This window comes from Notothenia rossii, assembly GCF_949606895.1.
Source record: "Notothenia rossii genome assembly, chromosome: 7".
Lineage (NCBI taxonomy): Eukaryota > Metazoa > Chordata > Actinopteri > Perciformes > Nototheniidae > Notothenia > Notothenia rossii.
The window spans coordinates 41,611,828-41,635,349 of record NC_136905.1 but is presented as its reverse complement, the minus strand read 5'-3'; the positions used below and the strand labels follow the sequence as shown (position 1 = coordinate 41,635,349).

The following is a 23,522-nucleotide window of genomic DNA, read 5'->3' as shown; positions in this document are numbered from 1 at the left end:
CAAATATAAATACAATATAAATAAATGGCAAACTTGTGACTGACGTTTACTGTATGAATGACAGCAGTCCATGCAAAATAATAAACCTACATAAAACAGTAAGCTGGCATGATATGTGGCATCGTTCACATTGATATATGGATGGGAAAAGAAAAAGCAGTTGATGCTTATCAACAGTTGAACTGTTATGACCCTGAGAGTGGAAATTAAGACACATGTTATGTAAATGATGTAAAAGTTATTTATCTTAAAATGAAGCAGTATTTAAACGCTGTGGTTATCTTGAATATAAACCATTTAAAAAAGGCTTGATTATTGAGAATGTATGGTTTAGTAGAACATTAATGAAAGTATGAAATATGAGGCTGAAAATGCATTACTTTGATAAAGATATGCTGATCAGTGGAGTACTCTTACCTCCAGTGAGCTCATGGACAGTGTGGACACGGTTTCGCTCTTGGACATCACAGCGCAGTGTCCAGACTCCCCCCCCTCACACAAGCTGTTGGCTCCCTGCGAATCTCTGGGCATATTCTGCAGGTTGTGTGCAGGTGAGTCTCTGTCAGAACACGACACACTGATCTGGTCGGCAGGCAGGCTCTTCAGCCCGAAGCCAGGCACGGGCTCCCCGTTGACGGGGTTAGCCATGTGGATGAGCCGGGTCTGAGGCAGTTGCTCCATGCCGAGGTTACACTTGGCCTCCTCTTTCCCCTTGGCCAGCTTCAGGGTGCCGGTGTTGTTTCCCGGCAGATGCACGTACCCGGGGCCTTTGCCCGGACCCTCGGAGCTGCTGCCCTCCCCGGTCCCTCGCGGCATCTCTCCGTCCAGCTGCTTGAAGAGCTCTCCGTCACAGATGTAGATGGACTTGGCTCCCGGCAGCTCGGTGCTGATCCCCTTGGCGGGCCCCTTGTCCCTGCGCAGCGTCAGAGTGTGGCTGGTGTAGTCGGCCACATTCTGGAGGTGCACTTTGGCCATGCTGGCAGGCAGAGTGTTAAAGTTAGACCCCTTCTGATGGGTGAGGGTCCCGGAGGAGGCCTTCTCCTCCCCCTGGAGAGATGAGCGCTTCGTGGTGCCTGAAGGCAACAGAAACACAGAGTTGAACCAGGACCAGATGTTCCTGCTTGGAGGCCCCTTTGCACTTTATCAGGGTATATGCAGGAATCCTGAAGTCAAATTTAATACCTTTTAAGACCTTTTTTAAGACCCTTTCCATACATTTTAAGACCTCATCGCAACTTTGAGTTCTAACCGGTTACATTGGCAACACACTTTACCTCACGTTTACTATATTGATTGTAAGATAGCAAAACTAAACAGAGTGCAGCAGAAAGACTACTGAAGCCTCCTCTCCACATGAACTTCAACCTCTCTGTGAAGGTCAGGTTTAATGCAGTATGCTGCTTTTTTAGCTTCTGTAGACTCTGTGCTCTTTCATTCCAGTAAAACTCCTCAGAAAACATTAGAAACCAGTATTTGACCAATAAACAAAACAATTGACAACATTTTGAAAAATGAAATATGTTAAACTTTGGTGAGCTTCAGCGGGGTAATGCCATATAGGAGCTCCCTCACAAATACCCAGGGGTTAAATTGGGCTGGGGCTATCCGGGGCTAAGCCCTGGCACATAAAACGATGCTCTGACGTCATCACCCTCACACATTTGTCATATGTTTACAAAAAAGGATATATATGTTAAGACTTTTCTCGTTGTTAATATAGACTATATTTAGGGTCTATATGTGTTGACTTTACTTTAAAATAGCAGATCTCTGTGCTACCGGATATAGTTTGGGTTAGACCCCGGCCCCACACGGTAAAACGCATACGCAAGCGCAAAAAAGGCTTCCGTTCACACGCATTCGATTCATTAACGTGTCCGTTCACACTAGACCGCTGGAAATGCTGGAAACGATGTAGTACATATGTCAGGCCTGTAAGTGGCGCTGCTGCCGCCCGAAATACACCAAAAGCAGCAAAGAAGACCCCGGAGCATGGTTGCCATGGTTGCCCTTCTGTTTATTCTCAGCGGTGGACGGCGTGTTCTCCTGCTGTATCTCTCAGGTAGTCCACCAGCAGATGAAAAACACCCACCTCTCCGCCTCTTCCAAGGAACGAGGGGACCGTGCGGCAGTTTCCGTAAAAAAAATGTTCCGCCGGTCAACATGTCCGTTAAAGTTTAAATCTTCCGTACAAAATTAGGAAAGTGCCGATCAGAGGTCTTCTTTGTTATTTATTGAGCTTTAAAACAAATTGATAACGACTCTGTTCTCTATATAATAATATTTAATAAACAGTGACTGCCTCTCTTTTCCTCCCCCTCTTCTGACAGCCCAGCAGCAGCAGGAGACGTGGGGAGAGGGAGGCGGGCTCTTTCATCGTTATCAGAAAATGATCATATAGGGCACACACGGAGCCGTTGGACCCCCAGAGCGTTGCGTATGCCGGTCTACCCACCTTGGGACCCGTTACCGTAGTCGTTTATTTCCCCCCCCACACACACACACAGAGCGGAGCAAGGCAACGAAACTTAAAATAATAAGCAGCATGCGCTATTCATGGGGCCGCCTTGTGGGGTTTCCCGACATGTCGTTTCAGTAAATTAAAGGGTGTTTCATGTTGTCGTTGCTGTGAACCTTCTTAATACCTTGGAAAATGCCGTTTAATACTTTTTAATACTTTTTAATAGCCTTAATTTTCGCTAAATTGATTTATCAACTTTTAATACTTTTTAAGACCCCGCGGACACCCTGTTTATGCATCAATATCACATGTTGTCAAGGAAACAATTTCAATAGAAATCAGTGGTGGGCCGTCAGGGCCAGCAAGGCCTTCTCTGCTGGCCTAAACATCATCAGAATATCAATTTAATTTTGATATATTTTTTCCACAAATATGTATTAAATTATTCCCCATAGTCTATTCTCTTCATTTCATAGCTTTCCTCTTGGTTGCGCTGCTTCCAGCCTCAGAACGAGATTTGGAGGGCTGGCCTTTATGTTAGAGCTTTTATCCAATCATATTTCAGCCATAATGTGTTGCCAGGGTCCAAGAAATCTGCCCTTAGGCCTTCAGAATCAACAGTGCGGTCGCCTGTAGCTTAAAGTGAACGGAAACCAAACTGTGGCTTTAACCAATCAGATTTTGAGTTGGCGACAACGGGCCAGCTAGCAGGCGTACGATGACGTCAGCACGTGCACGTCTTTTGATTGGATACGCACTATTGAGAGGCAGAGCTATGTAGAGCTAGCAAACTGAACTTGAATTGGAACGAGCTAATTTGTGTAGATTTCTACAAGCTCTTTTTTTTCAACCCACAATGGCTGAAGGAGGAGAAGAGATTGATTTGGTCGTAGATATAATTACAACGCCATTTTCAAGACAAACTTTTCAAGAAAAGCTAGACATCGTGAGAAGAGAACGGCCAACCCCGACGCTAGCGAGCCTATCACAGCGGGGAAAAGGGTTTGTCCGCCACTTTCAAATCACTAACTACGAGCGGTACCCCTGGCTCACAGCCTCCGAGAGGCACTGCAAATTGTACTGCTGGGAATGCCTGCTATTTGCAACTGATCGATTTGGTGTTTGGAGCCACACTGGATTTGCAAACTTGAGTTGTCTAACCAAGGCAGCAACGAGAAACCAAAGCACGGCTGGGCACTTACAAGCAATGGTGCTTTTGAAAACCTTTGGGGACACCCGAGTGGATCTACAGCTCAACGAACAAGTGCGCCGGGAAACGGAGCTCCACAACGAAAGGGTGAACAAAAATAGGGAAATATTGAAAAGACTGATTGATTGTGTCCTGTTTTTGGGTAAACAGGAACTTTCATTTAGGGGACACGATGAAAGCGCCGAGTCCAGAAACAGAGGAAACTACGTGGAGCTTCTTTCTTTGCTTGCTGAGAACAACACAGACTTGCATTACCACCTGTCCACAAACAAAGTGTTTACTGGGACGTCAGGCAAAATACAAAACGACCTGATTTATGCTATTGCTGAAGTGATGGGAGAAGAGATCAAAATGGAGATTAAAAAAGCACCCTTTGTCGCTGTTATGGTGGACGAAACGACAGACGTGGGTAATGTAGCACAACTGGCACTTGTCCTGCGTTATGTGACGGACACAGGTGTCAAGGAGCGGTTTGTCAGATTTGAAGATGTTACAAGGGGCAAGCGAGCTGATGACATTGCTGCTCTTATTTTCCGTTTCATGGAGGAATATGAATGTAGTCTGGATAAAGTTGTGGCACAGTGTTATGATGGCGCAGCGGTCATGGCATCTGGACTAAATGGGGTGCAGGCTAAAGTTAAGGAGAGGGCACCTATGGCCTTATTCATTCAATGCTATGCACATCGACTAAATGTAGTACTGACTCAAAGGGGCCTAAAAGCTTAAAGAATGCAAGGTCTTTTTTGCCAGCCTCAATGGCCTTGCAGCCTTTTTCTCCAGATCCCCTGAGCACACGCAACTGCTGGATGACATTTGCAAACGTCGTCTTCCTAATGTTGCACCAACGCGGTGGCAATATACATCGAGATTGGTCAATGCAGTCTTTGAGAAGAGAGTTTCCCTAAAGGAGGTGTTTGACCACATACTGGAACATCATGAGGAGTATGATGGGGATACTATGCTGAGCACTCATGGATTTAATGCACGTTTGGATGATTTTGAGTTTTGTTTTTTGATTGAAACATTCAATGGGATTTTTAAGCATTCAGATGTGCTCTTTGGAATACTACAGAAACAAACATTGGATGTACAATTCTGTCTGACAAGGGTGAACGAGTTTTGTGACACAATTGAGCGAGAGAGGTGCCAGTTTCGTCAGATCTACGAGGACACAGCGCGCATCTCAAGTGGTCCGAGCGCACGCAGAGGCCCACGTACAGCACAAGGAGACCTTCGCGCATACTACCAACAACTCCACAGCAATATTCTGGACAACATTCTTTGCCAGATACGGAGTAGGTTTCAAGACCAAAAAAAATTAATGTTACTCTCCCTCATGGACCCCCAGCACTTTCAGACCTACCGGAAAAAATTCCCGCAAACAGCCTTAGCCAAATTAACACAGAGTCACGGAACACTGTTCGATCTGTCCCGGCTAAAAACAGAACTGACTGTAATGTATGCCATGACTGATTTTGAAGGGAAAAGTCCCACTGATCTCCTTGATTTCCTTAAGCAGAAAAATCTGAGTGAGAGCATGGGGCAGCTTTACACATTGGCATGTGTGGTAGTGACTATCCCTGTGTCCACTGCTTCTGTCGAGCGGTCATTCTCGGCCTTAAAGCGAATTCAAACTTATGCCAGAAATTTTACTGGACAGACTCGGCTTTCATCATTAGCCTTCATGTCTATAGAAAATGACTTATTGGTGGACTTGAAACGCACAGATAAACTGTACAACAGAGTCATTGAAGTCTTCTTGAGGAAAGAAAGGAGGATGGATTTTGTGTTCAAATAATCAGTTGTTTTGGTGAGTACAAAGCATTTTATTTTTTATTTAATTTTTATATATTTTTGTCATTTTATGTCGTTAATATTAAATCAATATTAACGAATTCATATATATGTAATTAAAATGATAAATATATAAAAAATAAATGTTTGATGCTTCTGCAAGAGATATAGAGATGTGTGTGGCGCACTGGCTCAGCTGTGCAGTAAAAGTACTCAAGGAGACTTGTTGAATTGTTTTGGTTTAACCTTTATCAAAGTGGACATTCAGTGCTAGGAATACACTTTCACCACTGTCGCAAATATATCCTCATGAACAAATGCAAATTATTTGTTTGTTTTCTTTTCTTTTCAGTGAATAGTTGTGTCTTTATCGTCACGTTTCTTAAATGAAACTGCTTTGGGTGCGACAATGCGCTGTTTAGTGAACAAACTTGTTAAAGCTCACATACTTTTGGTGGACTTTATAAAACTTTGTAGACTAATGCCTTAAAAGCCCCTTTTATTTTTAAGTTTTGACCGTATCCAAGCAATCTTAAAGCTGGTAGTTTAACACTCTTAATTGTAAATGCGGATATATTGATTATAAATGCTTCGGAAATATTAATATAACTCTGTTGTACTTGACTATGTTAAGGTGATGCAACACCCGGTTATACTGCGTTTCTGTCTAAATGTATAGTTTCAAGAGCCATGGCGTCATAATGATGGTATTAAGAGGTGGAATAATTCAGGTAGGACTGTGTGTAGGACATCACTGAAGGCCTAGGTGTGAAATGCACGGCCCGCCACTGATAGAAATGTATTTCATAAAATTTAGTGTGTAAAGGTATCTGTTGACATGGCTTCTTGGGCCCGACAGCTGTTGCCTGCCTTTCCTCTTCAATAATCCAACCTTATGTTTGACAGTTACAGAAGCAACCCCCTACTAGACCTGGGTAAAAAAGCAGTAGTGATACACCCTGTAATAGACAGGTAATCTAAAGCAATAATACAATAACATTGATATCATCCGATAAATTGTGCTATAATGTTAAATGTTTGTTGTTTGTGTTTCATGTATTTTTATCTGGATATTTGTCTGTTGATGTTGGATGATCAAACCTAAATATAGGTTATATATATATATATCAAATATCTACTGTACATGGCTGACCCTGTGACCTGATCTCATCTCACTGTAACAGCTGCTGGCTCATGGTAGCATGTCCCTTAGCACGTCCGTGCTGGTAAACAACATGGAGGCTTTATCCTCAACAACAATAAATATCCGCTCTCTGTGACCCCCCCTTCCTACTTGACATAGAAGAAGAAACAGTAATGTCTCTGTTCTTTTCACTCTCCTCTCCATCAGGCATGTCTGTGTCTCAATAGCTTTTCTGCTCCAGATGCTTTCCTTGATATCCTGTCTCAAGAGATAATCAGATTTTCACTCCCAGCGGATATCAGAGCCGAGACGCTATCTGATGCGGCTCTGTCGGGAGGGACTTAATTATACAGCGGCACTGAGACAGCCCTATTTAGCTGCATATAACTGCTCATATAACTGCTCAGCACGCGCTCATCCCACTCCCATCAGCCGGGCTAAACTGCCTTTTGCAGCATTAATGTTCCGTATTTCTTTTTACAACAGCTCCTCGGCGTAGGGAGGCTGTGATGTTGATTGTAAGACACGAGTTCAGAACGGAGGGGGAACACACTGCACATCTGTTCCGACAACGCAGAGGAATGTGAAGCAGTCAGAAGACAGAGAGGAGGCACAAAGAGACATCTGTAGCTTCTGAACAGCCCCCAAAGTCACACACACACACACACACACACACACACACACACACACACACACACACACACACACACACACACACACACACACACACACACACACACACACACACACACACACACACACACACACACACACACACACACACACACACACACACACACACACACACACACACACACACACTGGAGCTTACCTGATCTGCAAGCAATATCCACATCTTTCTCAAAGTCAGTCTGTGGACACACAACAAGAAATAGTGAATTAAGTGTGCACACTCTGCCAATATTGAATAATAAATCCTGAGAGGTGCAAACAACAAACACATTCGTGGTCCGTACCATGAGCTGAGCATGTCCGTTCTGGAAGGATCCTCCTGAGTCTCCGTTAGCCTCCTCTTGGCGGTCCACCACCCGGCACTTCACTGCCTCCTGAACCTGGAATGAAGCACAGACTCTATTGTTAGTTTTGGCAGGATATTTACATACCTCACATCCCAGCAAATACTTTGGAAGCGGCCTTTTATAGAAGAGGCTCAATGTCTCTAGCCGAATGAGACTTTGCCGAATGTTTTCAAGTGATGTCATAATACATGCCCTTCTTCACCCCGTGTTAACTTTACTGTTGAATAGCAGATGTCTGCGACCGGCTATAGTTTATCGGCTTAGTGAGCGTGTGTCTGTGCTCCGATCGTGAGGTTTACACTGCTGCCCCCCCCGCCGTCTTGTAACACGGAGCCCGTTTCTCAAACCATGCTAAACGTATGTGCGTGCATAAAGCTGAGTTATGATCAGTCATAATAACACTGAACGTGGTGATGATTAGAAAGTTTACAGTGAGATTTACAGCATACAGTTGGCCATGATTGCGCAGCCCTACAAATGAACTGAGATTTCCACACACATATTTGAAGCTATTCTAGTACGCCAGAGCAAACCAAAGCAGGGTTTTAAGGATAGGATAATATCACTACTCAAGTAGTGGCTTTCTACTGTTCGTAAGTGTGCAGAGCAATGTTGATTTAAAATGGCAGTTTGAAGGTTGGATATTTGTGAAAAAAATGTATGCATATATTAATAATTTAAGATGTAAATGTATTCCAGTTTGTAATATTTCTATTTTTATGTTCTCACTTTCTCATGTGGTGGCCCCCACATCAAATCCCAATTTAACCTCTGGCTATAGTGACAATGAAATCAATGCAACAGTGTTTAACATTAAAAGCCTTCACATTCATTCATGTCCCCAAACCTTTATAACACACTGCAGTGAAGGGAAAACCCCAAGAAGCATAATAGGGCCTCTAAGAGTACTTATTCTACCTCTGCCTCAAACAAAACCAGGAAAGAAATAAGTGTAGGAACATTTGGTGGTGCGATACCTCTCTGCGCAGGATGCAGTGCACCATCACTATGACGAAGCCTTCCAGCGAATCAAAGACAGCGAAGAGGATCTGGAAGAGTGCGGAGCGCCGGTCGGTGATGGCCAGGACGGCCGACATCCAGGTGAGGGCCAGGAGGGGCAGGACCACACAGGAGCTCCACAGGGACGCCCTGCAGGTGGGGGGAGCGGTCAGACACAGAACCAGCAAACTGACAACACAGAGGGAAGCCTAATGCTGGCAGACATCATGCTGGAACACATTCTGTATTTGTCATTAGCTCACATTATTGGATGGTAACATCTAAGGCAGGCTATCATTCAAATATATTCTAACAATTTTTGTTCCCCTTTGTAATGTAAAAAGTAAAGAACGTAATGTTTAACATTAAATTAATTCCCTACTTGCCCTTGATTACTGCCCACGCTCTTAGCATGGAAATCAACACTAACCATGCAAAATAACATCACAACAAGTTATTATGTTACTATACAAACAGAAACATACATCCATTATCTGCAGATATATATGTTCATAATTCACATATATGACATGCATGTATGTTTAGGATGGTTCAGTCAAACCATAGAGGATCTAGTGGCACAGGAGAGAGAAGGAGTGATGAGAGCAGTGGGATACAAGTGAAATGAGGCTGAAACAGAATGGAGACAAACAGAGGCAGAAGAGACAGAGAGGCTGAAGAAGAGGCAGACAAACGCTTAGCTCCCACTCTAATGTGCTTCTTTTATACTATTAAATAGGGGCTCAAATTTACTTTGAGTTAGATCATATTCAAGAAGTGGAAAAAGTACTTTAGTCAAATTCTATGGTCCATGCAACAATGGAATATAACTAATAAAAAGTGAGTTATAATGTCTCACGGGACACTCATTATTTACATTTCCTCAGCACTAATCAGTTAACAAACGTCATGTCTTACAAACCAATCTGCTTTTTACTTTTACTTTTCTTGCTCACTATTTCCAATTACAATGCGTCAATTAAAGTTCCTGACGGTGTTTCAAAATAAAAGCCCGGAAACAGAGGGGTCCTGGCCCTTTTGGTGCATGAATGCTTCTAAACGTTTACTTTGTGTGCAGTGCGTGTTTTTTTTTAAAGAAGTGATTTAAGATTTTAAAATGATATTTGTGTTGTGTTGTAGCTGGTCTACCTTTACAGTTTACTGCCGGTGTTGCACTCTAAATAGGATTCATCAACTAAAAGGATATCATGCTAGATCAATGTCACAGTAAGAGAAAAACGGCAATCTGAATTAAACTGTTTGTATCATCTTTGAATAATAAAAATTGTAATCTGTTAAAAAGTGTTTTGAATTGGAGCTGACAAATGTACTAATACATTAAAAAGGTAATTTTCTCATTTGCATTTATTAAGCTATTCTGTAAAGTCAAATGTGAAACAGACAAATGAAGGTATTAATATAACAAACGTAATTATGTTATGATATAAAAGAAAGTAGTCCAACAAATGGAAAACCATAAATGAAGCAGTGTAAACATTTAATTAAAATAACTTTGTTACTTTCCACCTCTGGTATTAAATAGGGCTACACCAATACTGGAAATGGGATGGCTGATTCTTTCCTGAACCTCCTTGTGAATGGATGTTTCTCATTATTTGCATCCTGTTTGGCCCTGCAGCCGGCCCACGGTCACACACTGCAGGACACACAGCACCCTGCCAGGGGGGAAATGCTGCAAGCTGACTAACGCAAACAGTGGAAATGGCTGTATTCTACCTGAAGGATAGTTCAAAAATGTTTTCAGTCTTATTTTCCATATTCATTTATAACCGAAATGATTGAACCTCAAGCTTCACTATTTAAGGGGTGCTGTTCTCCAATACAATCCACTGAGGACCGCCAACATCGTTTAGAATTCAAGACTAAAATGAAATAATGTATAATCAAAAGGTTTGGCTGATTCTTTCCTGAACCTCCTTGTGAATGGATGTTTCTCATTATTTGCATCCTGTTTGGCCCTGCAGCCGGCCCACGGTCACACACTGCAGGACACACAGCACCCTGCCAGGGGGGAAATGCTGCAAGCTGACTAACGCAAACAGTGGAAATGGCTGTATTCTACCTGAAGGATAGTTCAAAAATGTTTTCAGTCTTATTTTCCATATTCATTTATAACCGAAATGATTGAACCTCAAGCTTCACTATTTAAGGGGTGCTGTTCTCCAATACAATCCACTGAGGACCGCCAACATCGTTTAGAATTCAAGACTAAAATGAAATAATGTATAATCAAAAGGTTGATACAAGCCTCTTGGCAGTCATTGTAGCTGACTGTACTGTCTTCACCCAGCATTACAAACGAGTGGAACATAGCGACAAAATAATAGACAAGAGGAGCTTCATGTAGCAGGTCATTCATGTATGTTGCCCAGGCCATAAAGAAGGACAATCTGTATAATACTCAGTAAATCCTGTATTAACAATAGAGGCTGACATGTGGCTGTTGACTAAGATGTGACCGGAATCAGCAATATCATTGAATATTAAAACATTTTCTATGTACTCAGATCTACTCATAAGCCCATTTACAGAATGATCTGCTGTCATTTCGACAGATTTGACTCCTTCTGGTATTCAAAACTACTAACCGGAAATATGAATGGGTGTGAAGTGTGTTAACAATGTCGCATTACAGACTATTAAGTGAAACGATGTGTGTTAATTGTTCACTCAGCTCTTTTCTTAGTGGATTGTATCAGAGAGCAGCACTACCTGCGCGGGAAGGGGCAAACAACTCTAACTATACAAATAAAGAGTCGGGTCGATAATAATGGAAATCAGGGTTATCAAAACCCACGTACACACATACACAAACTATGAACATAAAAGTGTAATGCCGTCCTCTGCAGACATTGCCATAGCCTCCCCAACATGTGGTCTGATCAAATTGTGACCCTTGCGATCTCACACACACACACACACACACACACACACACACACACACGCGCGCGCGTGCACACACACACACACACACACACACACACACACACACACACACACACAACACTCATTCAATCTTCAATCACGTATGCAGATTTTCATACAGTAAACACAATTGGTTTGGAGCTTTTCATATTGAGAGAGTCTGCCAGGGCATCAGAGAGAAGAAATAATGACAGAGGGATAAAGGAGAGAGAACCAATCAAGTGAGGGAGCCGAGGGAGGCGTACAGTAGAGGGGAGAACAGAGGTAAGAAGAGTTAAGGAAAAATAATTAGCGGGACTAACATGGCGTTACTGGTAGCTGTGGTGGAAACGTCAGCCGAAGAGATAACCCCGCACTTGGCACATTTGAGCGTCATATTGTACAGTGGCACTGTCATCTGACTGCAAAGTCAAATCAACACGCTGTAACATACACAAACAGATACAAATGCACCTACACACAGACTCACACAAATGCACGTGCGCACACCAGCACGCACAGGCAGTCACACACACAGTGAGCCACAGTGTATCGCACAATCTCTCTCTCAGGGCTGCGTCCAACCGTCTCTGTGTGTGTGTGTGTGTGTGTGTGTGTGTGTGTGTGTGTGTGTGTGTGTGTGTGTGTGTGTGTGTGGGGGGGGGGTTACCCAGGTTAGTCTGGGGAAGGGGAAGTGGGGCCATTGGTGCATATTTCATGACGTGGTGCTACTCTGATTGTCTTTGAGGAGCTGATGTAACTGAGACTGCTCTCTGTTGTCAGTGTTTCACCCACTCAACAGTCTGTCTGCTAAAAAAGGCTTCATCCCAACGTGTCATTTCATATCTTGGTTTATGCCTCTGCTGCTCTGATTGTGATGTGTTGCATGTGTCCCACCCCGGTCATCTATATTTGCTCTAACTGCTTATTACGAGCATTGCCAAGTACTAATGCAAAGGTTTTCACACACATACACATTTAAAAGCTCAACATAGAAACGTGCAAGCTGTTGTCAGTACTACAGTCAGAGTTCACAAAGGAGTCACAGTCACTAATAAACAGCGTTCCCTCAAGCAGACATTCTCATAGAACGGCAAGTGGAAGAAGTTATTACTTTTAGGGCAGGGTCCCACAAGTAAAACTCCTGTTCATTTGAAATGAACTACATAAACAATGTATTGTGCCGTAGCATTGCAGCACTGAATCATTAGCATACAGTACAATACTGTATACGGATATGTTTTTATAAAAGCCTATAAAAACGGTGGTTTGTAACAACCTGTGTCCTGCTGTGTATCCCTGGCTACTGGATGTACTGGCCATGAAAAGATTGTACTCACTAAGATAATTGTTGAGATCTCAGAATGTTTCTTAAAAATGTTTCAATGGATTCAGAAACATGACTGTTCAGACTGTCGGACAGAATCTACCAGAATCTACCTGAAAGTGAGCAGCACTTTTCTCCTAAGATTAGCTTTAGTAACCGTTGTTGTTGTAGACATCCTGATTGTCTGAACGTTCCTGTTTCTTGCCCGATCAGATCTAAATATGGAAATGTTGCCACCATGTCTTAGCATTTTTTTGCTGAGTAAAAATGTATCATAACTGAAAAGAATCAATGGCCAAATCAACGAAAACAAGGCCAAAGTAATACAAGTCATTGTTTTCCTTTGAGCAAAGAAATCTGCTACAAATCTTAAGAGGATTTCTGTGACTGCGAGAATGGCTAACATTGAGTAGATTCATTTGATCGAATAAAACCCTGAACTTCATCTTGAAATAACCCTGGATAAATGTTGAATTTACACACGGCATCTATTGCACGTCTGTCCGTCCTGGGAGAGGGATCCCTCCTCTGTTGCTCTCCCTGAGGTTTCTCCCATTTTTCCCTTTAAACTGTGGGGTTTTCTCTGGAAGTTTTTCCTTGTACGATGTGAGGGTCTAAGGACAGAGGGTGTCGTATTGTCATACTGATATTCTGTACAAACTGTGAAGTCCACTGAGACAAATGTAACATTTGTGATATTGGGCTATATAAATAAACATTGATTGATTGATTGATTGGATGAATTCAGAAACTATGCTGCAGTGACTGTTTGCAATTGCAAAATAAAGTATCTCTTTGTTTTCCCCAGCTTCCTGTCAATAACAACGATGTGTAGTATCACTGAATTATCCAAGAAACATCTGTTCCAACAAAGCAACATAAAAACCCAACACCAAAGGAAACCTACACTTTCTCACTTCCATCTTCACGTCCTCTGCTTCCTAGATGTGAGTCTCACGGTAAGACACTGAGACCAAAACATGTTGATTTTCTAGATCACTGAAGCACTTCCTTTTCCCAAATTCAATTATATCTACAATTCTAGGAATATCTCAGGTTGATGTAACAATCCCTGCCGCTATTCAGTCATTCAGAAAAAGAGGAATACAAAAAGCTGTTGTTTGGTCGGAGGCTGCTTTAATGAGTTGACCGAAGACTTACTATATGTATATACAACACTTTACAACTATTAGGAAAGCAACACATCAATTCCAGGTATGGTCACCAATAAACTACATAACTATATTTACTTTCTAATACATAAAGACCGAACTCTCCCCAAACCATCGAGATTCAAATTATATCTCTGAGTTTGTCTTCAGTGATGTGGCTAGAAAAAACTGACTCCAATATATTGACAAGTAATAACAAACTCATCCGTTACCGTATGTACTCCTGCTAAACAGCAATTAAAGTTGAAGAGCTGTGTGAATCAATATCTGTAGCCCCTGGACGCCTGGATTAAAAATCACATCATGGAACAAATTCAATTTCAAATAAAAGGGCAATACAGCCGCTAGATGTGCGCTTTAGGCAGTGGTATTAAAAAGCAATCAAGACTTTTAGAAACACAACACCATGTTCCTGGACTTGAGAAAGGAGAGGTAAAAGGTGGGTGTTTGGTTGGTGGGTTAGATGCATTAAACCAGGGGTGTCAAACTCAATTTCATCGCGGGCCACATCAGCATTATGGCCGCACTCAAAGGGCCGCTTGTAACTTTAAGACTATATAAAAATACATATATAAATATATAAAATAATGTATTATATTACAACATTGCCTCTGCATTGGATTATTATTGGATAGGGTAATAACTTCATAATTAACTACGTCTGAAAGCAGGAGTCTGGGGCAAATAATTGCAATTCTCTTCAGAGCGCATGTCACAAAATGATTTAAAAAGAAAAGCCAAATTCTGGAAAACAAGTCACAATCAAAAAACAGAAGTGACATTTCATTCTGATAAAAAGCCACATTCTAAGAAAAAAAGGCATATTTAGAAGAAAAAAAGTCAAATTCTGAAAAAAAAGTCAAATTTGAGATGCATTGTGGGACATGTAGTTTATGGGCAACGTGCTTCTGCAAATCATCATGTAACCGTATAATAAACATATCATATTCTTTGCAAGCTCTTGTGGGGCCACAGCAAATTAAGTCACGGGCCGGATTTGGCCCTCGGGCCTTGAGTTTGACACCCCTGCATTAAACAGAATAAACACAAATTGAACTTGAAATGGATCTGGTAGAAGGTAGTCCTTGAATCAAACATAAACTGTTGTTGCATCAAATGGAACTCTATTCTATTACTAGCTGTAAATACAGAGGCTTGATGATTGAAAGCATTTAAGCATTTGTTAAGGAGAAAACACAATCCAGTGGTAATTGGAATTAGGCCTCTCCTGTCTGTTTTAATTTTCTCAGAGAATTCACTTCTAGTTTTGTGGAAGTAAGCAGCGAGGCCTGTCTCTGAGGAGTGGGCCGACCTGCTGCAGACGCTGAGCGCTTCATTAATGCTGCACACATTCATTAGCTTCATTAAACATGTTTTGCATTTGAACCTTTAGAACCGCCCGCAGGAGAGGTGAGCGGTGAAGGGTGGCGGGGGGTCACCAAAAAGAAAAGATAGCATTGGAACCTCTTCACTTCCTTCTTATGTCCTCCACATAAAGAGCTAGAAACAACAACCACCAAACTCTGCGCAAACAATAAAAAGTTATTTCAAGACAGTCAGATAACGTTCAGCAACCAGCATGAGAAGTCTGAGGGAGATAGATGGACCTACTGTGTACAGTATGTGGAGGAAATGATGACATGTAAAGGTCACTGTGTGTAGAATCTCATTCAGTAAGATGATTTGAAGTGAACTGATGAAAGTAGAAATGAATTGATGAATTAGTTCTGATTAGTTTTGATCAATATGTGATTTGATAAATAAAAGCATTCACTATGTATGGGCTTTAATTCATAAAAGTGATATGATCCCAGACAGGACAGAAAAGATTGGAGAAAGAAAACGTAAAAAATAATAATAGTAAGAAGTGCATAAAACTAGAAAAAATAATAGAATTAAGAATATAAACTATAACATCGTAATGCCGTTTATGTTTTGAATGTGCATGGGCGTAGGTATTTATGAACTCCACAGCAAACAGTCTGTCAGAAGCTTTGTGTGGTTCCAGAGGCAGCTGTATGCACTCTGATATCTCAAGTAAAGACTAGCAGTTTGAACATGAGATCGATCTGCGGTAGAGGAGCTACATTAGTCACTTAAATACTCTGACCGAAATGTCTTTGGACGAGGTGCCAAATGGACAATGCAGGCGCACGGTTAGGTAAGGAGGGGAATGGGTGGAACATGGAAGATGATATCTCTGACTCTAATGCATCCATATTGATATTATTTTTTGTCCAACAATGTTTATAGGAGTTTGATGATATACACCTAGAAAGGAAAATACTTCATAACATAAACACTGGCCTGTTATAGATCACAGTGGAACCCTACCCCTATCAGCGCTGTACCCATATGTTCACCAGACGTTGTCAAGTCACCACTTCCTTCTCTTTCCTATCTGTTGAATCACATAAGCTTTATGAATTGCTTTAATAGAGACTCATCTTGCTGTTGCTGTGCTAGGAAGTAAAAGCCCCATCAAATCACTGTATGGTAACACTGTGCTCAGGTTAAGGGACTGCCATCAATACATACTTAGCACTGTCAACAATAGCATCAGGGCCGGCACCATGTGACAGACACACTGTCAGAGTAGGGGAGTTTTAATATCCCAACGTTGGAAAGCATACATTCAGGGAGCCCATGGTACAGGGACTAAGCAGAAGGCTGAGGGGTCACACCAGTGCAACCTTTGAATAACAATGTCTGACAAAGTCATCACAACTCAAAGACCACATAGTAGCTTTCTGACTATATGTAGATTATTAGAAGCGGAATGCCAGCTTCCTTTGGCTACTTGTTGATGGATTGATCTACTCTCAGGAAGTGATGGGACCAGTTTCAGTTGACTGCCTTCTAAACTGTTCTCCCTTCATGTAACATGCAATAGAGCCAACACTCAAAACACATTTAGATATCTACCAGGACAACTTAAAGTCAGGAGCCCCTCCTGAGTGGTAGTGTGCTTATGACAACAGCATGACATCCCATCATAGCTGTAGGAAAGAAGCATCAACCGTACATAGTTGGATTTGCTTGAAGTAAGTGGACCAAGTTATCTCAGATGTACTGATCCAAATGGCCAGAATGTACTCCCTTGTGTACTCCCTCAAAGTGCAATATAATCACCAGGTATATTATACTTTTGTGATTCTATCCCTTGAATTAGGTGACTCATTTAAGAGTACACAACAAAGCTATCCGAGCATATTACGAGGAAAACCCAACCAAAGTGGAACATCTCTGAAGGGACATTCAGAGTAAAGGAACACTCAAATGCAGGAACAATCTAGTCCTTACTAAACCACAATCTACCATTCTAGAAGTCACTCCATCAGACACATGCAACACACTCGATGCAATCATAACAACAGCGCCCGCACGCACGCACGCACGCACGCACGCACGCACGCACACACACACACACACACACACACACACACACACACACACACACACACACACACACACACACACACACACACACACACACACACACACCATTTCAGTAAATACAAAACATTAATATTATTGCACTGCAACTACTATGTGGTTTTGTTGAAACAGTTGATCTAAAAGCACTACAGAAGCTATCAGAACCTGAGGCAGTAGTGTGTTATGTTCTATTCAGCTAGCAGGAAGTAGCATAAATGGCGAGGTCAATAGTGGAATAATCAGGGAAATAGGCAGGAAGTGATAGTAAGCCAATCAGAGGTGCTAGCTAGAGGATTCAGCAGATTTGTAGATGGGCAGGGCTGGTAGCTATACATTAGGAAGAGGGCGGGATGGGCAGTTTTTTTTTACCCAATCACTGATGACATGGAAGGGGGCTTCTGAGATTGAGGTGTTCCTGATTGGAGAGCCCTGAGTGAGAGAGAGGGGATTCTGTGCAAACTCAAACATGACATCAGACAGCAAAAACAAGAACAGTTGAACAGAGAGATCATTGAAGAAAGCAAACATTTTCAGAAAGAAAGAAAATAACATTTGAATGCACCAACAATGGCAATGGAGACAAAACAGCCTGCTCTGTAGAGTGGAGCAGGGCTCTGAGGTTTGACCAATGGCTGTTTGAAGGTCTGATACTAACAATGATATTTAAGACTCAAGCTGTTAGTGAACATGTTCCTGCGTAAAAAATGTATGTGTAAGTTAACTATTTATGTTTATAACACACTACTCTGACAATGTACGAAGAAACACGTTCTTTTATCAAACCTATAAAGGATCACTCCAACATTTTGGAAAATATCTTAGTTTGCTGCCAAACCCACAGTCACACGAGGCAACTGATACCGTTTCTGAGATCAAGCAATCTATAAGCACATACATGCAGAATCTGTAGGCAACAGATAGGACTTGCTATTGGAGGTGTTCCGGTTTCAGTTTGAAGTCTGAATAGTACTGACTAATAGTTTTTGGGCTGGCTTTGAAATGGCCGTAAATTGTCCCTGTGAGGAGCAAAAGAGGTGGAAGGCAGCGACTAAAATGGTATGTCAGAAGACATTGGATATGCTCTGACAACAATTAGGCTTTTTATTAGCTTATAATTAGCTTGTAATTGACGTGAACCGATGAGGTTGTACATGTCGTCTCTAAACTACTCCTGTCTCGAATCTTGACAATAAACATTGTGAACAGGACATTTAGCCTGGATTTCTGCTGGCTACACCGGAACTTACAAAATAATATGAATTGTTGTCATACCTTTAGCTAATGGGTAGAGATATGGTTTTCTAGTGGCTTAAAAACAGCAGAAGCAACCTGACTCACAAGTCAAATGCAACAACTTTCCAACAGCTCCAAAGATTTCATGGTGACACATCATCGCTAGCAAATGAGATCAATCAGCAGTTATTGCTCCTTCTAGAGTTAGGACAGTTCCTGATCTGGGAGTTTTGACCATTTACCATCATTCATCCACTGCCCAGCAGAACCCTATACTGCCCAGCAGAACCCACCCTATACTGCCTAGCAGAACCCCATACTGCCCAGCAGAACCCTATACTGCCTAGCAGAACCCTATACTGCCCAGCAGAACCAACCCTATACTGCCTAGCAGAACCCCATACTGCCCAGCAGAACCCTATACTGCCCAGCAGAACCCACCCTATACTGCCTAGCAGAACCCCATACTGCCCAGCAGAACCCTATACTGCCTAGCAGAACCCTATACTGCCCAGCAGAACCAACCCTATACTGCCTAGCAGAACCCCATACTGCCCAGCAGAACCCTATACTGCCCAGCAGAACCCACCCTATACTGCCTAGCAGAACCCCATACTGCCCAGCAGAACCCTATACTGCCCAGCAGAACCAACCCTATACTGCCTAGCAGAACCCCATACTGCCCAGCAGAACCCTATACTGCCCAGCAGAACCAACCCTATACTGCCTAGCAGAACCCCATACTGCCCAGCAGAACCCTATACTGCCCAGCAGAACCCACCCTATACTGCCCAGCAGAACCCACCCTATACTGCCTAGCAGAACCCCATACTGCCCAGCAGAACCCTATACTGCCCAGCAGAACCCTATACTGCCTAGCAGAACCCCATACTGCCCAGCAGAACCCTATACTGCCCAGCAGAACCCTATACTGCCCAGCAGAACCCACCCTATACTGCCTAGCAGAACCCCATACTGCCCAGCAGAACCCTATACTGCCCAGCAGAACCCTATACTGCCCAGCAGAACCCACCCTATACTGCCTAGCAGAACCCAATACTGCCCAGCAGAACCCTATACTGCCCAGCAGAACCCAACCTATACTGCCCAGCAGAACCCACCCTATACTGCCTAGCAGAACCCCATACTGCCCAGCAGAACCCTATACTGCCTAGCAGAACCCTATACTGCCCAGCAGAACCACCCTATACTGCCCAGCAGAACCCACCCTATACTGCCTAGCAGAACCCAATACTGCCCAGCAGAACCCTATACTGCCCAGCAGAACCCACCCTATACTGCCCAGCAGAACCCACCCTATACTGCCTAGCAGAACCCCATACTGCCCAGCAGAACCCTATACTGCCCAGCAGAACCCTATACTGCCTCCTTTCACCACTTCAAATACAATGCTAGCTTTTCACCCACAACGCTCTCCTCAGTGACAGAAGACCATTGTGTTGTGACGAAAAATGTATTCATAAATCAGATATTTAGAAGATGCACATCATCACTGGAAGAAATAGAATAATGTATCACGTACAAGAACACACATGCTCATACTGTATGTCCCCAGAGTGCTTTGTGCAAAAGGAGCTTGAAATAATATGAAAATTAAGTTGTTATGATCCAGTTGCTACTAATAATAAAACGTTGAAGCTGTTGGAGGGTACATTTTGAATGACTTTAGACAGAGCTAGTTTAGCGGTTTCTCTTGCGTTAAGTCTTCATGCTAATTTAAGCCAAACACCTTCTCCACCTATCTTTGTACTAAACTAAACTAAACAAAGAATTATATAAAGGATCATTTTGATGTCATAATCATGTTAATACAAAACCGTTAGTGTTCTGTTTTAATATCATATCATTGTTCAGGTAAACCCTATCTGTATGAATGCACTGTCACTAGTTACTTGGCTGAGTGCAATGTTATTCTAACCAACACAACCAAGGCGCCAGAAATACAAAAGTTAAGATGCAATGTCTTTTTTTTCCTTTTCTGAAATGTTGAAGTGATAGTATCATGTTGTTTTAAAGCCCTGCTTCCCTCTACTTGAAATAACCAAAGAGGAGAAAAAAGACACAATGGATTTACAGAACTTGACATCAATAGCAACACCTGTAAACAGAGAGCAGCTGGAGGAAATGTGACGCATATCAAACTTAAAAAAAGCAATGAGATGAGTCATCATCTTGCTCAGTCTGAGCAGGACCAATAACCAGACAGCTTCCCACATCCTTGTTCTTTCCCAATATTTTAAACCCCAGATGCACTGACCATTACATTTTTTCAGATCGTTTTTTTGAATCATTCATTTCCAATTGTCTTTCTCAGTGTCTTTAATCAAATTTGCCAATGTTTTTAATGATGCCCCCCCCCCCCCCCCCACACTGTCTGAGCTATCAGGCTGGTTATAGGTCACTGTGTAAAATGGATGTGTGGTATAAGGCATACCCCGCCCTCTCCTTTAGTTTCATATCAGTAATGCCGTCTTTGGACACCAGTTTGTTAAATACGAGAATTCCAATAACCATGTTAACCTGCCGAAGAGAAGAGGCACAGGATTAATGCAGAGCAAACAGGTTCATTACTGCACATCTAACTGATGATGGTGATGGATGAAGGACACGACAAAGCAATGGCAACACGCACGCACGCGCACGCGCACACACACACACACACACACACACACACACACACACACACACACACACACACACACACACACACACACACACACACACACACACACACACACACACACACACACACACACACACACACACACACACACACACACACACACACACACACACATACAAACGCACGCACGCACGCACACACACACACACAAACACACACACACACACACACACACACACACACACACACACACACACACACACACACACACACACACACACACACACACACACACACACACACTAGCTGTACTTCCTGTAGGCTCTGGTCTGTAATGACTAGACTGTATCATCTCACGTTACTTAAACAAACACCAACCAGTGAAGCATGAACACAATGTTTGAATGGATGATTTCTAACATATGAATACATTTTTGAACAAAGACAGACCATGCATAAATTACAAGCATTGAGAAATCAAAGACGGGGGAGGAGTTGTCTTTAATTGTGTTAATTCCAAAGATGTTAATGCTTTTAGGATTCATAGTAAAATCTGATAAGCCACTGTGATGCTGTTTGATTAGGCAGGTGTAAATAGGGAACCCAAAACAAACTGTTCTCTCGTACTGTAGGTGTGAAGTGAATCACCCAAACTGAAGCCAATGGATTTGGATAGTGCCGTGTGTGTAGGACTGAGATTTAGCCCAGACATAGGTCACAGCAGGAGAGCTGAGTTGATAATTATCAATACATGCGTCATTATATGTTTTTTGAATGGTGTTCTAATTCAAGCAGCAGCTGTCAGAGTGGATCAAAGGAACCCTGTGCCTGTATGGTCATCATGCAACTGCTGCAGTGCCCATCCTTTGCTCTATGCAGGTTCAACCATGGACACATTTCAAACATTAGTAATATGTTGTGCGTATTAAATCTTGAATGGGGATTTTGAACAGTATGTTTAAGCTGGGTTTTAAGAGTTTAACAGTTGCCAGTGAACAGAAAGCTGGCTTTTTAATATGACTTATTGTTTGATCATTATTATTCCATTTTAAAGGTGGACATTTTTTTTATAAACTGTAAAGCATACTATACTTTTTGGGCAATATAGCAAAGAACCTAAGTTAATAAGAAAGGAACAAGGTAGGGGAGGAAAGCAAGAGGAAAGGAAGGAAAGGAGGAGGTAAATGAGGAAATACTTAGAAATATAGAAACTAAGTCAAATGAAGCAAAAGAAGAGCACGGAAAGGAAATAAGGAAGTCAACAAGTAAATAAAGGTAAAGGAGGTAAAGGAAAACATAAATAAGAAAAGACAAAAGCAGGTTATAAAAGAAGGAAGCAGGAAAGGGAAATCTGAAGAACATGGTATAATATAAGACATTTATTACGCAAATGTGAAAGGGAGGGAAATAAGGAATTCAATAAAAAAGAGAGGAGGTCGAGAAGTAGAGAAGATCAAGTAAAAGGGAGGAGTCATGGACTATTAACTTGGCAGTGATCTAATTGGTTTAATTTTACACTGAAGTATTATTCTTAGAAACACTTTTAAAATGTATGACAGTTCAATAACAAGTATTTACAGAATAATGGGTTAAATAAAGCATATTTAAAGATCATCTTTGCTGTGTTTATTTTGGTCAACTTTTAATATTGTTTTTTATTTAATGTTAGGTTTATATTATGAAGGGTTTTTTACTGTTTCTTAACAGAAATGTGAGATTGTTAACATTTTTGCCGTTATATATCTACAGTGAGAGGCCGAGTTGACATGGATTTTGTTGAAAGTGAAAACTGTTACATGATGCGAATGGTCTAAATCTAAATGAAAGCAGATATTGTACAAGCTAACCACAAAGAGGACTATAGAGGAAAGAGGAAATACCAAGACGACAGCTGCAGCAGGTCCAACAAACGCATAGAGAAGACCTCCTTCCAGAGACAGCCAGCAGCTACAGGGGGGCAGGAAGCACAGAGGGAGGGAGACGTGATCAGAAGAAACAGGGAGGATGGAGGGGGAGGCGTGGAAGGGGGAGGAAACAGAAGTGTCGCAGAGAGGAGGGACAGAAGGAGGTGAGAGGTCCAGGTCATGGCAAGAATAAGGATGGTAAACGATATATGGGACAGAGAAAGAGAGAGG

General features: G+C 42.2%; 1 protein-coding gene across 1 annotated transcript in view; it reads right to left on the bottom strand.

The window, feature by feature from the left end:
* The window catches only part of adgrb1a (adhesion G protein-coupled receptor B1a), a 247,092-nt gene that overhangs the window by 4,563 nt on the left and 219,007 nt on the right, over positions 1–23,522 (bottom strand). Inside the window, exons 18-25 of the mRNA XM_079640839.1 lie at positions 23,268–23,517; positions 21,199–21,284; positions 17,880–17,939; positions 11,897–11,995; positions 8,627–8,798; positions 7,587–7,682; positions 7,442–7,481; positions 418–1,073 (exon numbers count right to left, since the gene is read on the bottom strand). Coding sequence (XP_079496965.1) covers positions 418–1,073; positions 7,442–7,481; positions 7,587–7,682; positions 8,627–8,798; positions 11,897–11,995; positions 17,880–17,939; positions 21,199–21,284; positions 23,268–23,517 — 1,459 coding nt within the window. The remainder of the gene's footprint in view (positions 1–417; positions 1,074–7,441; positions 7,482–7,586; positions 7,683–8,626; positions 8,799–11,896; positions 11,996–17,879; positions 17,940–21,198; positions 21,285–23,267; positions 23,518–23,522) is intronic.